The sequence below is a fragment of the Aythya ferina genome (genome assembly GCF_964211825.1).
Source record: "Aythya ferina genome assembly, chromosome: 4".
NCBI classification, from domain to species: Eukaryota; Metazoa; Chordata; class Aves; order Anseriformes; family Anatidae; genus Aythya; species Aythya ferina.
The window spans coordinates 44,044,072-44,062,334 of NC_140300.1; the positions used below are offsets into that span (position 1 = coordinate 44,044,072).

At 34.4% G+C, this 18,263-nt stretch overlaps 1 protein-coding gene across 3 annotated transcripts in view; it reads right to left on the reverse strand.

Annotated features, from left to right (window-relative positions):
• Positions 1–18,263, reverse strand: part of LRBA (LPS responsive beige-like anchor protein) — a 390,502-nt gene that overhangs the window by 92,026 nt on the left and 280,213 nt on the right. For all 3 annotated transcript variants that reach the window (XM_084516786.1, XM_084516785.1, XM_084516787.1), the window contains exons 46-47: positions 17,195–17,314; positions 5,817–5,969 (exon numbers count right to left, since the gene is read on the reverse strand). In XM_084516786.1, the coding sequence (XP_084372912.1) occupies positions 5,817–5,969; positions 17,195–17,314 (273 nt within the window). The remainder of the gene's footprint in view (positions 1–5,816; positions 5,970–17,194; positions 17,315–18,263) is intronic.

Consider the following 18,263-nt stretch of genomic DNA (forward strand, 5'->3'; position numbering starts at 1 on the left):
AACATACACCTTACACACCTGGAGATACACTGCTGTGGAAATAGGAAAAACACCATCAAGATACTTTTCCAATGGAACACAAAAATCCAGTATGTTCCAATGGTGCAGGCACTGTCCTACCTCATCTTTACTGAACTAATAGCAATAGTTTTAATAGATTGCAAGTAGCATAATGGTTTTGAAACCAGCTTGTTTTTTTACATCATTTCACTTTCCACGGAAGAAAGTGAAGAAGAAGAATCGAAGAAGTCATGGAAGAAGACTCTCTGCAAAACTGCAGTTCTGAGTATTGTTGGTGTGCTAGCTGGCAGGGAATGTTGCTTTTTCAGTGGTTTCAGGTATAAGGTGGAGTAGCCTCTGCTAAGAAATAATGCACCATATTTGACAGATAATGATCCTCTAATTCAGATCGTAGATCCTTCTTACCAGTTGGTGGTTCTTAATACTGATTCACTTTGCTCCTCTCAAATTTGAGTTTGGGTGAGTGGCTGGCCTATCCCTCCTCTCCATTGTGCTTATTATGTCAAGATAAATTTTGTTTATACTGCCTTTATGTATTTAAGGCTTTCATTTGTATCAAAAAGCATCCTAGCTTCCAATCACTACATTTTCAATTATATGAAAATTGGATTTCAAAACTTTCAAACCAACACAGTAATCTCATCATGTTTCTTATTCGTCTTGCATTTTCCCCAATATTGAGTAAAATGGATAAACCGCTAATCATGGAAGGACTAACTCTGCAATAAAGCACTAAAAATATTTAAATTGAGATATATTGTGGAAAGCTGTCTTGACGGACCTCAACAACGTTATTATCATTGAAGCAATCTAATTCCCAAAAAGCTGAGGCTCATCAAAGCTGTGTGAAATTTAGTTATTACCAACTGATTAATAGTTTTAAATTAATTATTACCTATTCAGACATCCAACCTTCAAAGACAGGACAAAATAGGCTACTATTCTGTTTAGAACAAATGTAATTGCCTTATTTGGATTTTTAGCGACTCCTGACTCCCTGTGGAAGTACGTGACTTTTCTTTGGGTTGTGCCTGGTCTTTGCAAATGCCTATTCTGTTGTTCATGATAAATTTATATCAACTCTAATGGGAAATCACGAACTGCAATAGGTGAATTTACATTTCTAAAACAGAAAAATATTCTGAAGGAGGAGAGCTAACATAACTTGGACTTTGAAGCTAGCAAAAGACCCCAGAAAATTTAAGTTTGAAATAATTAAGTTTGAAAAAAATGTATCAACTACTGCTATAATTTTTGCCAAAGATTTCTGTATCCAAACAATATCTGAACAACCTCTTTATATTCTTCATGCCCAGTTTACACTTCTCTGCCCTATATGCCTCTCAGAAACATGGATGAACAACAAAAATAGATTTATTTATTTATTCACTTAAGATATCAGATAAAAGTAGCATTCCCCCCTTTGCTCAAATACTAATGGCCTATAGATAGCATAACTCACTTTGAAATACTGAAGGATACAATAGAACATTGCATTACAATATTTTTGTGAGGGGGCAGGAAGGTAAGGTATCATTTAATGTCATTTTCAAATAAAAAAAATAAAAAAATAATTATTAAACTAATACTGTAAGTCTTATCACAAACACATATATAAGGATGCAATTATAGCACAATTTTTGTCAGCTGTATCTAGGAAAACTGAAAAATATTTTCAGTTATCTTAGCAGTTACTCTATGGCATTAAAAACAATACGGAGCATTAGGGACGTATATTAATGTTTCAGACTGTTTCAGTAAAAACCTGGTCACATTTCCATCAAACTGTTGACTTACTCAGAGAAAGATATCTCCCCCTCCCTCTCATGAATTTGTGCCATTATAATTTTTATTGTGCTATCATAAACTAATAGAAAGTACCAAAAATATGCACAAGCAATACATGCATTTTACATTTCTTTGTATTGCTCAGAATGACATCCTGAAGCTATCATTGAGCTCATCATGACATTCCATCAATCAAAATCCACTTTTAATTATACACCATTCTGCTTTTTCTCCCAAAGCAAGCACAGAAGCCACACAACAATCTATTTCAACTAAAATACTCACTTTATAGAATTAAAAATAGGTTGGGAATCAGTTTTAAATCAGCTATCAGCCTGTCAATTAATGTTCTGAACCCCTGCTATTGACCCAGTACTGTACAAGCTGTTATTACGCACTGTCCTACATATCATCTGTTCCCCGTGCTGGTCTGTTCCAGAAAGACAGACAGCTGCAACAGTATATCCCTGTTCAACCTGAGGACCATCTGACTTTAATTGTAGCACACAGCTTGATGTGGGTCTGGTTATGAGAAGCCAAAGTATCACACTGTAATAATCTGGAAAAGCAGAAACCTGCCAACACAAGGCTGCAAACAGGGGCTTGGGCTGTCTGGCTGGCTGACGGGCTGCAGGAAATATGATTAATGAGCAAGGTATAATGATATCAGGAACCCGATTAGCACCACAAAAAGGTCACAGATCAAAGTAGTATGCATTTCATGAGCTCAAATCATTGTATAAGATCTGTGGACTTAAAGAGGTAAACTGAAATGCAAAGAGAAAAAATATCTGTGTATGATAGTATTTTAAGTGCTCATTTTGTAAGCTATAATCACTATTTTGTCTGAAACAGGATGCTATAAGGAAATATTAACTGAATGAATCAGCCCATGACACATTGTAGCAAGCTTTTTTGATAGTATTTCTGAGAAACTGAGCTTCAAGCATTCCTCCTAAACACTCCTACTCTACTCAAAAATAAAATTTGATGTTGAGGTTATCAAATCCATTAAGTATTAACAAGATAGAGCAATTTAATATTTACATGTGATTTTCTCAGTTTTATTCCACAGCAGAAACAGCAGATTGCAGAGGGCATCATCCATAACAGCACTAACATGGCCATCACCACCAGAATAAGGTTGTCACATAAAAGTTGTTAACACAATTCACTGGCACTGAGGTTTACATATAATGCTACCAGACTGACCAAAACTTGATATCTGAAATACAGGAGCAATACCAGTGACATAAATTGTCACCAAAACGGATGTTGTTTGATACACTTTAATATACTATCATTTGACAAATTATTATAGAATCATAGAATGGTTTATGTTGGAAGAGAGCTTAAAGCCCACCCAGTTCCAGCCCCCTGCCATGGGCAGGGACACCTCCCACCTGGCCAGATTGCCCAAAGCCCCATCCAGCCTGGCCTTGAGCACCTCCAGGGATGGGGCAGCCACAGCTTCCCTGGGCAACCTGTGCCAGGGCCTCACCACCCTCTGAGGGAAGAGTTTCTTCTTTATATACAATCAAAATCTACCCTATTTTTAGTTTAAAGACATTACGCCTCATAATTATCTCTCAATTTCAAAATCAACTCAAGTTGTAAAAAAAAAGTTCTACTTTGTTCAATTATGCAATGCTTAAAAATAACATTTTATTGCAAAAATTGTTTCTGAAAACCTTAATTTATGGTAACTTCTGTATGTTCTTCAAGTACTCTACTTGACAAGTGCTACAACTTCTACTTTCACAGCACAAGTTATGACCTTGAGCAGATTACTAGCAAAGTCTTTTTGATTAAAATAGTTTCAAAAGTCACATCACTGATGAACAATTACTTGAAAAATAACCTAAATGAGAAGGAACCATTAATTATATTTAGATAATAAATAGGATCTTCCAATTTCATAAGTAATGTTGAGGAAAATTATCAAATGATAATTTAAAGTAGTTTTAATCTTCATCATTCAAATATACAATGGATAATGTACTGCTCTTTTCAAATCCCCAAATTACTTTTTCTTTAAATGAAAGAGTGGATACATAACAGCACTTCCCTCATAATATTTTCTGAACTGCTTCTTTCAGAATTTGACAAAATAAAGATGTGCTTATTGTAGATTGTCCATAAAAAGAAACATATATATACATTTGGATTATGGAATTAGTTTATTACTCTCTAAGATAAGATTTTAAAGGGATTTTACATTTTGTGCCCAAGAGTTTAACAGTAGTTATCGAAACTCAGCTGATTCCTGCTGAAGAAGCGCTTAATCTGGAGAACATAACCCATGTGAGAGATACCAAAGAGCTGCAAGAAAGGCTGACACTAGAAGCAGACATTTTGGAAAATGACGGAAGAATGAGGGACAGGTAGGTCAGAAAGTACAGACAGGTGAGGGCAAGAAAAACCTGGCACCATGGTTAAAAATCAGGAAAAGAAAATTAAGAACTAAAATTTTACAAGAGGAGGAAGCACAAGCTGGAGAATAGCTTGCATTCATAGTAGCATAAGTTAGAACTGTAATTAATTGGGTAAGAACTATATTTTCTGCAACAGCTAAAAAAACACAGTGGTGAGAGATCAGGGTCCAAGGCTGCCTTTGACAAGTCTGATTAAAAACAAAGTTTTTCATTTCTCAGACTATCCTGAATCGCGAACACATGCCAAACTTGATCTATCAGAACAACTGTAAAATCAGAAGTAGTGTTTTAATATAGTTTGCCAAGTAGTCCTGCTAAATGTTAATGCATTTTATACGCCATTTAAATACATCTTGAACATGCTTCTACATGAAGCCAAATGCTGAATTCACCTAACACAATTTGTGATCATTATGATGCACCCTACAACTGCTGCAAATGTTAAGATCTTCACAATCAGTAGTCTGCAAAATAATAGGCCAAACAACATCGCTGAAGATAGTTATCATATCACCAGTAAAAGTGCACTTTAAAGCATACTGTTAATTTATAAATCACAGCTTTGTTCAGAACTGACTACTCTGCATTTTTGTGAATATGAGCTGCAATTTTCTGCCAACAGTATGACTTTTTCAACTCCCATATTCTAGCTTAAGGATATCAGGGAATTATCATGTCTAAGTCTGGTTTCTGTGAAGTTTCTGAGAGATTTCATGCCTTAGTTCAGTATTTCCTAGTTAGCTGTAAAGAAGTAGCTGACTACTACATGAAAACTGCAGCTTCATTTTTCAAGATTCATTTTAAAAAGGCTCTCCGATTTATTTCTAGAGTGCCACTGATGCAGAATCCTCCCATGTTGTGAAGAGTCTAATGTAATAGCTTTGAGAATGTGCTGAGATGCCAACAATGACACTGTAATATCTATTCTGTAAATCATTACACTGCTCAGAGGACACAGTGAAGACAGGAAATGCTAACACCAGGATTTTCCAAAACAGGGAAGAGAATAGTAACACATGTTTGGGGAATGAAGCAGGTAAAAGGAAAATTCAGTTTGATTTCCTTGTAAAAACTGTTCTGAAAAATGTAACTTTAATGGAAGAAAGAGAAGAGATGGCAGAGATTTAAAATGCAGCCTTCTCTCCTGAGGCATGTACTGAACTTTGGAGTTAAGTGGATACTTAAATAAAAAATAATAATAATAAAAAACAACGCTGAAATTACATTTAAATAACTGGAGTGAAAAATGTCTATGATTACCAAGCTTTTTCTTTTGTAAAGTGATGATATTATTAGCACTTCAGAACTACAAGAGCTGAAATAAAAATAACAAGATAAGATCTCCTGCATGTTTAGACCACATTCAAACTTTTTTGAGCAATTCTAAAGAACAAGCAATACTATATGCCTTTTTCCTTCTATAAACTTATAAATCTACCATTCCTTCTGATTATTTCAGCTATAGCCCTGTGTAAATTATAAATAGCTGTATTTTACAAAGATCCAAACTACTTCAGAAAAAGCTTGCAAGACAAATGTTTCTTGACAGACAATAGAAGAGAGACATCTTACCAGTCTGTTTATGCGAACAAATTCTTCTGGGGTTTTGGCCCATGGTGGAAGTTCAACATCAGACACAACTGTTCCATCATCCATCACTCCTAGATTGTAATTGTTGCTGTTGACGAATATCTCTGGGAGGTAATAGAATTCAGGAATCAATTCCTGTATATAAATGAAAAACAATGCCATGCTATAAATTCTGTCATAGAACGCACTTTGTCATGGTAAAAAATAATTATTAGAATGGCATTAGGCAGAGACAGAATAGACCTCCTTCTCCTCCACACACACACAGAAGGGAGAAATCCATTCTTTCATATTTTCTAAAATACAAGCCTTTATGTATGATAAATCTTTACAGTGCTTATAACATAACAAAAACAAAACAAAATGAAACAAAAATACCACAACCCTAAGACACTATATGTTATAAAGCCAAAAAGTCAGAACATTGCTTTTGGTAGCATATTATCAAGAGAGAAATTTATAAAACTAAAGTAATGAACATCACATGATACAAACAATCCTTAGTGGAAAGTAATAGGCAACTGAAGATGTTAAGAAGTTGGGAAAACATTTACATTTTAACACAATCCAAACTTTGAAGTGCTAATGCACAAACAGCAGCCTGAAGTTTGGGTGAAAGTAGCTATTACAGTTTATCCAATGCCTAGAAATAAATTTTCTGTCAAGTCTAAATTATCTGAAGTTACACCATATACTGAGGGGAAAAAAAAAACAAAACACAAAACAACAGTCAAAGCTGAATCGAGGCAATCCCCTTCTTCCATTAAAAGGCAGTTATCACTAGTATGTGTCCAGTCTATAATTACAGGGAAGAATCATGCATAATTCCATACACACGAAAACAAAACAAAGAAAAAAGTTCAAAAGAACAAGGATTTTCTCCTGAATAAGTGGAATGTTTCTCTGTTTTGCAGTCAGATATGCAACTTCAAAAATTGCTGTTCATTTTGTAAAATATGCACAAGGATATACATAAACATACCTACATTAATGGCTTTAGAACCCTATTTACAGACTTTTATAAATGTCTACAAAATCCTGGTGTAACAACAGTGGAGAAAGCCTATTATGACACAGCATATATGTAACCGCCCTTATTATATTTTAAAGGCAAATTTTGAGGGGAACTTGATGTTGAGACTTAAATACACCCAACAAACTTGGCAATTTGATGGATTTAGAAAAACTGACCCACTAAATTAGGGAATTTACTTCTACTGTGAAGAAAGGATCAATACATGTAATTGCTTCAGGAACTGTATTTCATAGCAAACAACTGGTGTAAAATTGGTCTGCCATATAGCAAGCACAAACTGCATGCTACTTAAGAAGTAGAAAAAATCACACTACCCCACTGGCTTTGTCTACAGTGGGTATAGTATGTAGCTCCCTCAGAAGCTCAGTAGATCAGAAACCCAGTCTTGACATGGGTCAATGGATCAGTAGTCTCCCAGATAGACCCTCAGGGCCAGCGATGGCATGAGCAACTTTCCAAATGGCTGAGTGCAATAGGGAGGTCATCAGATTGTGGACAAGGTCAATCCAAAGTAGCCAGGGCAAAGACAGGAAAGATCACGCAAGAATTAAGCTATTATCACCTCCATCCTTGTGTGAAACACTGCTTGGCTTTGAATCGTACATCTTTTTGTTTACAGTCACCTTAATTAACTAGGCAGGGTAAAACATGCTTCTGTACCAAACGCTTGACAAGTACTTGATAAAAAGAGATTTGAAACTATTTAATAGGATAAATGAAAGAACAAAAATGTGTCATGGATAAATCCTTATAAGAAAGAAAGTTCTCTAACACTGAAGTTTCTGTAGCTTTTATCATCGCAGACAGAAACTAACAAAGAAAAGAAGACACTGGATGATTAATTCGATACCAGCTTGCACCACAAATATGAAACCATACCATGATTCTGAATACTTAAAACATAAGCTCATTACATATGTTATTGATGTTTTTATATTTTTAATATATATATATGTACAGCTATTCACTAGTTCCTTTCAAGATCAGAAAACATTTGGCTTTTTAGAACACACGTTGTTTTCATTAGATTACACAGAAACAATATGCAGCCTGGAAACTTAAAAATCATCAGTACCTTCTGTTAGTTTGACTATTAGAAGCTTTCCATAAAGCATTGTTCATTCCTATAAAAGTGAGTTTTTGCAAAGCTTTTCACTTTTCATAATGACACATTTTAACAAAAGGACTTCCTCTGTTATCTGATTTTGTTATCTTGACCACATGCTTGGGAAAAGAGAGTGTGAACAGAGGTACTGTGCCAGTCTAACTTAGTAGTATTTAATTCCAATTTTCAGTGTCTGTACGTAGATGTAAATGACTACATCAGTTAAAGGCCAATAGTTTTTCCTCAACCTGTAATAAGCCTGATAATAAAATATTTACATTTTTATCTACTTTACAAATATTCTTCACGTCTTTGACAATCACAGTCCTTAACAGTCCTTCTCAATTCTATTTGTGGGGTCTTTTCCTATATTGAAAAATAAACCAAACCCTCAAACTCCTAAATACAAGTAATAATGAAACTAACTTTTTTATTGAAACATTCACCTTGCATACATAGATTGACACTAAAACAAAAGTTGCTGACTCACTTGCGTAACTCCATTAATAATGGAACTTTTTGGACACCTGAAAGAATTTAAAAGATCAACGAATATACTTTTTTGCCCTTGGGGGGGGGGAAGGGGAAAGAGGGGAAGGGGAAGAAGGGGTAGAGTGGTAGGTATTTGCTTGTGGTTTCCCACAAATACAGTGTGAAAACGTAAGACCAGTCATGAGAGGCCAGACTGAAGGACCACTGAGTATGGTATAGTCACCTAGAACAAGGACTGTGACAAGGACTGGAAGACTAACACAGGACAAATACAATCTTTTCATGCATAGATTCTGTCAGCTTCTTACTATTAAATTGGTTATGAACTAATCCATGCTTCTGATTTTTAAAATCCTTAAGTATGGTTTCCACACTGCAATTCCATCTGCAAAGGAATTTGGCTATTTTAGAACCACTTCCTAATAGTTCCAATGGATGATTGAGAAAACCAATAAATAGTAGTTCCTTATTCAGTCTTCTAAACGTCCTTCCAGATATTATAGATCTACATCACATTTTTCCTCACTGGTCTCTTTTTGCAATCAAAAGTAAATTTAGATTAATTCCCTCTGGTGGTCTTCCTTTTTGCCTAGCCATTTTGGGTTTTGTATTTTTTCTAATTCTACTGTATCCCTTCCAACATTTTATGTACTCAGCACATGTATACAAACTGCAAAATTGTCCCACATATCTTTTGTTTATGTGATTTCATGGAAAAATTAAAACAACTATATTATTTGTTGAAGTTCTCGCTTTCATGCAAATGTTTAAAATTAGTTTCAGAAATTCCTCTGTTAGAATTCACCAGTTCTAAGGGGTAGAGAAAGTAATATTTATGATGGGCAATACTTTACTCCTTCTGCCATGCTTTTGAGTTCATTAAACTTGATGAAAGGGCTCATGAGGAATACTACATGAATCTATCACACAGCATTTGCAGTGTGTTTTTTGTTGTTGTTGTTGTTGTTGCTTTGTTTTGTTTAAAAAAAAAAAAAACTTTGAAGATAAAATCTGCTATATCAGAATTTGTATTAAACCAATCATAAAATTATGCATGTAATTAAAACACTGTCTTAAAAATTTCATAGAAAACACAATTTCTAAGGAAACTTCACTAAAAAGGTATTTCTTTATAAACAAGTAATATCAGTTTAACACTGGTAATTTATTATCATGTTTGCCACCAAGCATACTAAATCTATGCAAGATACTTTGTCTCTTAAATGTAATGAAATATTATTTCATTCTTTTATTTTTGTTTGGAAAGTAATAGACTGATGTGCTTAGAAGCAGAGTTATATGATCTGCAAAGGTGTCTAGAATCAGTGAGATAGATTCCCTAACCATATTAAAACATTTATAAGATATCAGATTTTCAAACTAAATTATTTGACAATCATATTAAGCAATATTAAGCCTATATATAACCTGTCAAACAGAATAATAAAAATGCATATTAGAAGTCTAGGTTCTTATTCATACTGCCACACACTATTTCCTCTGTTAGAGTACTTAAACAGCATTCAAAAATGCATACCAACATACTACAGTATATTCAAAATTTCATTTTTTCATCACATTTCAATATAATCATTTTCATGGTAGCAGGAAAATACAGTTTCTGTGTACCTGTAGGTCTTCCTCCATCTGCTTTATGTGTGTTATTGCTTGTTTAACTAAAAAATTCCCTTGTCATTGCCTGAAATACTCTCATTTTTAAAGAAAATAATTCAGCAAGTTTCAATTCAATTTCTAAATTGAATGAATGATAACGAAGAAATTATTTTTTTCAACACCCGTTAAGGTTCCAAAAAATATTTTAAATATTTCCTAGTATAAAAAAAATTATTAAAATGTTCAGCAACTTACAATTTACCCAAAAGAATTATACAAATCCAGGTGTTCATTCAGTATTTAATGATATATATAACAATTTCAATTAGTACTTTATTCATTATCAATCAAGAAGTAGATGAATTCAACCATTTATTGCATAAAAAGAGCATCTTCACTACACTTTAGAGCCTGTTAGTCAATATATGAATTATATGTAGATAAAATTATTTTACTTGTTACTGATGCTATATAGAAAAAAATATGCAATGGTATTTGATGACCATACTTATATACTATGAAAAACATGTAGTTCAGATTAATTTGACCAAGAAAGAGGAAAAAAAAAAAAAAAAAAGTTGTATGTATTACTGTATTCCTTTCCTCTAATTTCTTTAAATTACTGAGGAGAAAAAACGGACTATACTGAATCATAACAAGGTCTAGATGAAACCTTGAGAGGTCACTTTGTCCATCTTAGGTAGATAAAATTAGGTATTATTGAAAGATGTTTCTCTGACTTGTTCTTAAAATCCTTAGTCTTGGGTTTTCTATGAATTTCTAGTCTTCATCTATCCCAACCACTAGAAGGTCTTCCTAACATCTGGTCTGCTTTTACTGCAGCTGGAGCCCACTTCCTGTCCTACTCAGATTGAATATAAATTGCAGTTGCCCTTTTTTACATGTGTCAATGTGCAAGAACGGCTTTTACCTGATGGACAAAAAGATCCATCCCCAGCAGCACTGTCTGACCATCTTTCCCCTCCTGCACTAAGCCCACTGCCCACGATCCACCACCATGTCTGGCAGGGCAGCCCACTGGAACAAGAAGTGTTCAGCAGAAACAAAGTGCCACTGCACCCACCAGCCAAAATCCCCACCAGGATAAAAGCATCAGACCTGGCACTGCAAAGCACTTTACACTTCTACCCTCATTCCTCTTTTCTCCAGAGTAATCAACCTAAAACCTTTATCTTTATATCACTGTCCCATTTTCTTGACCTCTGGTCATTCTGCTCTGGACTTCAGCAAATTTATCCATACCTTACTTGAAGGTTATTTCAACAGCTCCAGAAAAAGATTGAAGCAGATATTCAAAGTATTTGTTTTGTTTTCAGTACAATTATGGCTGGGTATAAAAGAAGTAGACCACAGTTATCAGATGGAACTTTCTGATCCATAAACCCATATGTCTACATTTTTAACTACTGCTATATCCACAGACTACCATGCACAGATTTGACAGATATTTTTTTTTTTTTACTTTTTTATTAGAGAAGTATTTTCCTGTTATGCATCTTGGCACAATTTTACAGGAAAGCAAATCTTTCACGAAAACCAAAGGTCTACATCATAAGTTAAAGGTTTTGCTACACCAGGCATACAGTTTACTGTGAAAAATCTGAATCACTATGTATCTACTTCTGAATTTTGCTAGTAATTGCTCTTGGACATCATTTACCTTGCTACTAATATGACATGAAATCTATCTTATGCTAAAGTAATGTTGCCAGTTTGGCAGCAACTTTACTCCTCGTAACTTCTGAAAGCCCATCTATTAGATGGGGAAGTATAAAACAATGCAAAGCATATGTAAAAAGCTTATCAGGTTACAGGGTGTCTTAGGCATGCATATGTTTGGCAGCCTGTTTCAATAAATATGAGTTGCCAACATGACGTTGCTTCACTTTGGAGAAAAACCTCTGAGACTGTCTCAATCTCCTATGACTTTCTTATAAGCAAAGTAGAGAAACTGAGTTGAGATTAGGTTACAATAATGTGGGAGTACCAGGGCTGAAAATCCATATTCCAAGAGCAGTTATCAATAGCTCACTGTCAAACTGGGAAGACATGGTAATGGGGTCTGTCCTGCTTCTAATACCAGTCAATAATCCCATTAATGATCTGGCATAGAAGGTGCAGTAATAAAATTCCAGATGACACTACGAAGGCAACAAGCAGTTTGGTGGACAGGATGAGAATTTCAACCTATCTTGACAAAATCTATGTATTGCATGGAAAGAAAATGGCAAATACTACGCTTAGAAAAGAGAAAATACATGCAAAGAGCAACAAAGATAGCAAGTATATTGTAGTAATTATAATGACAAATCAATTTAACGCTATGGGTTAGCTACCAAACCAGAAGTAACAACTACTTCTGAACAAATATGTACAAATCTACACATTAAACAAAGAAAAACAGTAACAGAAAAACAGGCAGACAGGCTTAATTTCAGTATTCTGGAACTTAATACAAGCCCCATACTAAACTGGTTTGCAATCAAGCACTGCCAGGCTATCTGTTTTTGTGTTTTATACAACATTAACAAAACTAACCAGGATTGTTTACAATAACAACATAAATCAAGAAGAAACTAAATGAATTAAGGATGCCTGTCCATTACTTAAAAGGTACTAAATGATACTTTCACAGAATTAAAATACATTTAATATTCTTCAGTGCAGAAGATTTAAGTTAAATTTATGATTTAACTTTTAAGTTAATACATGATTAATATTGTAAAGGCATCAGTGCTAAGCTAATTAGTAATTAACAATGACAGAGTAGTAGTGAGACACTAGAAAACTTCCAAAGAACTTTTAATTTGAATTGCTTAAATAAATGAATAGTAGGAAATTAAATTTTATGCAACATATCACCTCTTGAAATCAAAATTTGAATGGTTCAGTGAAAGGTTATACTATAGTGCAGCATTAGTTTCTTGCTTTGATCGTCAATCCAAGGCTTTCACAGGGTATTGACAAAGATTGGATGTGACCACACATGTGCTCTGGCTTTTTCTGTGGAAGTGTGATACCAAACAAGAGCTGCTTCCAAAGATAGCTCATGTTAGTCCTCCTTGTAGTATACGATGCCTCCAACTAGGATTAACAATAATCTTAAAACAGAAAGCATCAGGAATTTACATTCATTCTCATCATACAAGAAGGAAGGAGAAATAATTTTTTTAAGGTATCAGCTCAGTGGTTCTAAATATTCAAGATTTTTTCAGCTGAAACAGGAACAAACCCGTGTTTTTCCTTTTTGCCACTCCCCCACCCATCCCCCGTACAATAGCATGTACTTTGGCCTGCCAATTTCAAGGTCTTAAATGTGGCTTCACAAAACCTTTGCATTTCTACAAATCAATGCATTAAACTGCTAGGCTTTCATCAGTTGTAGAAGTATCAAAAGAAACCTAGAGAGCTTATGGTAAAAGAAAAATAAAATTATTTAGTCGTTTTCTAAACCTTTTTTCCAATATGCCAATTACATTCGGTTAATATTGGACTATAAGTGATATAGAGAAGATATAGTTATAAAAACATTTAATGATTGTATCGTAATACATGATGTCTCAAATAAGAGATCAAGCAAATATCTTTCATTTAAAAAAAATATGAAAGAAGTAAAGACTCCCTCAAGTGCCTCATTTTGTTAAAAATAACATGAGATAAAATCTTAATTTTGCATACAATTACATAGTCTTCACAGACAGGCATGAGCTGTGCTCACAGAATACATTCTTCCACACACAGCGCTGAAAGGAAAATTGTACATTCTTTTGGACAAAATCTTGGACCAAAGTTAGACAGTAGGAGAAAAAGCTGATTTTAGAAAAGAATGGGAAAAGAATGAAAAAACTAGATTTCAAAGACTTTCGAATAATCATTAACATATTAATGCTTGCAGATTGCAAGTACTTTCAGTAGGCCACACTAGTTCTTGCCAGTTTTTTTATACACAGCTAAACAGCTTTTCTATACACAATTTCTTTATTCATGTACAACGTAGAAATGTTAGGAATTCTACTGATGACAGCAGTCGCTGCAGGCTTCCTTTCCCTTCGTTTAGTTTTAGAGAGACCATCCTTTTGACTCTACTGCTGCAGAAAGAAACTTTCTTGTCAAGAATTATAAGGAAATCATTTCAGAGCTCAACCTTGAATCAGAAAACAGCATTTGCTTCACTACAATATTGTACACTAAGATGGCAACAAATGCTGTACTCTCAGACCTTTCAGGACAGACCATGAGAAAGTACTGCCATAAGATGATTACAGAGAATGATACTCCAGGATTACAGGGAGTAAGTCTAAAACTTATCGAAGTCATGTTTCATAATATATGTTGGCTGTAAAGTAAGTGGGAAAGGAACTCTAAAGAAAAAGTAAACAAACATGTGAAACCTTTCACTTCTTCTACCAGAGACCAAAAACAAAGGGATTCATGTTCATTTAACTCCCTCCCTGTCTCCCTCCTGCCTTATTCCCAAGTATATGCATGGGTTCATGTATACACACACCGCAAGACAATCAAAGAAAGACTTTTTACTGAACAAACATTGTAACAGGCTACAGATCTTCTCCTATGGAAGTTACTGCTCTGATTGCACATATTCTTGACAAAAGAAAACAGCAGTGCAAAACATACAGCAGTAGTAAGCTAATACATTGCAATTCTGCATGTAGAAAACTTGCAAAGCTATATGGGACACTTCAGCCATGCATTTCACAAACACTTGCCAGGTGGATCTGAACAATGAGTATCAGGAAAATTGTTTTTCACAGCTGTAGTGAAGTATTGGCAGTACACATATTTCCAACACAGATGATTCCATGCATCTTCAGACTTTTTCTTTTCTAACTCATTCAACTTGTCCTATGGAAATCTTATTGCATCCCACTTCCTGGCTGCTCATCCAGTCTCATGAACAGACTCCTCTAGTCAACGTAAATTTTCACTCATAGTTTTCACAGTAGTATAATGTAATTATTGGCAATTCCCAAACTCAGAAAGCTAAAAGAGACTTCAAGGGGCCATCTGTAACAGTACAGATGACTCTTAAGGCTGTACAAACTTGCACATACATAATTTTCCAAAGGTACCTAAGCATTTCTGAAAAGCTCTCCCTAATTGCCAGGGAAGCATTCATCTATCTATTAGTTCTGTTAGAAAGGATGCTTTTACATCTCATCTAAATCTCCTGGATATATAAGTCCATTTTGAACTAAGTTCCCTTCCTGAGGAGTGGAAGCGGAGAGGGAGGTGCTGGTCTCTTCTCCCTAGTAACTGATGACAGGAAGCATGGGAATGGCACAAAGTTGCACTAAGGGAGGTTCAGACTGGACATTAGGAAAAAATTTATTCACTGTGAACATGGTCAAACACTGGAATGGGCTTTCTAGAAAGGTGGTTGACACCCCATGCCTGTCAAGAGTTCAGACAGCATTTGGATAACACCCTCAATAATACGCTTTAACTTTTGGTTAGCCCTGAAGTGGTCGGGCAGTTGGACAAGATGAAGACTTTGAAAGCCCCTTCCAACTGAGCTATTCTATTCTATTCTATTCTGCATGGGCAGCAGAAATTTTTCCCTTCTTTCTTGCCACAGTCACTATGTTGTAGAAGACTCTTAAGTACCTCCCCAATCTTCTCTTCTTAATAAGAAAAACAAGCATAGCTAGTCAATCTTTCATTGCACTTTATTTTCAAGACCTTACTTTGTCATCATTGTTCTAGTCTGGATTCTCTCCAACTAGGCCCCAACTATGGATGTAGTATTTCAGATAAGACTAAGATTATCTGCTGCTGCTTCTCTGCTTGTGATATTTGTTAGCTTTCTCATGAGGAGTTGTGATTGCTTTGACATAATTTCTTCTTGATAGGTATGTGCTTCATTTGCTCATCTCCTTGTTATCTTCCTGGTACTAAACACAGCCAGATTATTTGATTAAATATTTTTCACTGACCTCACTTAAACTCACTTCATAATTTCTTGACTTTCTGTTTTTTCTTTTTTAAAAACTGAATACTTCATTTATCCACCACTGCTACCTTTTTTCTTCTCCATTTCTCAGAGAAACCATATTTACATCTGAACTTTTGCCTGCTGGCGTTGTATGTACAAGATAGAGAAGCTCATAATGACCAGTCCATTTGAAAATATCTCATGTGGTTTTATTTTATAAACTACTGTTTCTCATTTTGATACAGACATTGAATCTTTTTACCTGTGGTATTAATTCTGCTAGGAACTGCTACAGTTGATTATTTTTTTTGGTGGGGAGTAACAGATGGAAGAAAGACATTAGTTTTTCAGCACGATCAGTTTACAATTTTCTCATTTCACTAAGCAGCAGATAAACCCTTTCTTTAATTGTCTCCTCACTGCTATAGCTATAGAATGATGTCATGTTACTTAGGTCCCTTGCTAGTTGCATGCCTTTCTTTAGTCAGCCTGATTTCATTCATGCTATACCTTTCCATCCTGTATAAACAGAACTTTAAAAAAAAAAAAAAAAAACATTCTTTTTTCATGGGATTTGAGGTCACTAAAGCTTTCCCACCACTGTCAGCATGCTTTTCTTTTTCGTTCTCCTCCCCAGTTCAAAATATTCCTCAGATCTCAGATCCCAGAATCTATTTGTTTACCTCATTCTTTAACTTCAATAGTTACCCTATCTAAACTACTGCCCTTGGAATTTCCATGTGCTCCTGTCTTAGCTTCTTGACCCACCTAATTCTAGGTCTCCTTCCACACAATGACTAATTACCAGATTAATTTATCTTCTATTCCCAACTACTTCTTATTCATTCACAAGTTCCCAGGCCCAGTGCCCTTATTAGGATAGCTTCAATATGATGCTAAATTCTATGTTTCATCTTAGTATCTTCAGTCACTGGCTTTCTGTAGCCCTTTGTTTCTCTACTCAAGATAAAATCTCTGTGGAAACAACTATGTGTCATTTCTCTTTCATCTTTTCCAAAATGATAGGATCACTCCCAATCTTTTGCCTTCCATTTTGTAATAAGTTGTGGTCCTACGATCATAGCTACAACAAATGGAGATGCAGTATAAAATGTAACAGACTTCAGGAAAGTTTTTACCTTGATATCAGAAGTGTCACGCTGACTGTTGCGCCATGCTCTTGAAATAGATGAAAAGGTTCTATCTGCATGATCAAACTTTCCACCTTGCAGATTTAGGAACAGTGTTGTAAAGGGTTCCTAAAATATTTTTTAAAATAGTTAAATATAACTATGTACTTCTGTAGAAATGTCAGGACATTTATTATTCTTTTTTGGTTAGGTTATTAATGATGCTATTCTTCTGGCAGACACAAGATTAATTGCAAAAGGTTCATTCTATTATCCAAGAATGAAAAATACAAAATGATGTTTATTTGTTCAAAAAATATATTTAATTCCCAATTCCTACTCCTCACACATATAAAGTAAAGATAAAATAAAGCAAATACAAATGAAATAAATATTTACAGGCTAGAGCTACAATCAACTGCGACACAAATTGCTTTAAAAAACATGAAAAAGCTCAATATTTTTACCTTAGATTTTTTTAAAAGAAGCATGTAGCGTATGCATTTTATTTTGCTCAAGGTAATCTATTAATACAAAGGATAATATTCAATATCAATAGCTTTATAATTGTTATTGTTTAATACGTAATTTATTATTTTGAAAAGAAAAATGTTTGAGAGGTTTAAAAGCCCCTCTAAGTTAAAGAACACTTAAGCACATATTAGTGGATAATTGCTTGAAATTAGCTAAGTGCTATAAATTACTTCAAGGATTTATGTATGCTTGTACCATTTGAACAAGCTTTAATTAATGATGTACTGCTAATGCTTTCCCAAAGAAATTACTTTCTAGGAGATAAATCACCTTTCAATTTTATGGAAAAATGCATTGTTTAACCAATATATTATCAATATAAAGCATCTCAAAAGTTATGTCCATGTAAAATGCAAAATATTTTTTTAAAAAATTATTTGCATCAGAAAACAACTAATTTAATCTCATTAGGAGGTAAAAATTAAATACATTCATTACGGAACAAAAATGTACAATATATCCAACCTTAATGATTCTAAGATTCTATGGCCCAATCAGAAAATATGTAAGGAAGGAAAGTTGACCATGTTTAAAGTAGTTTAAG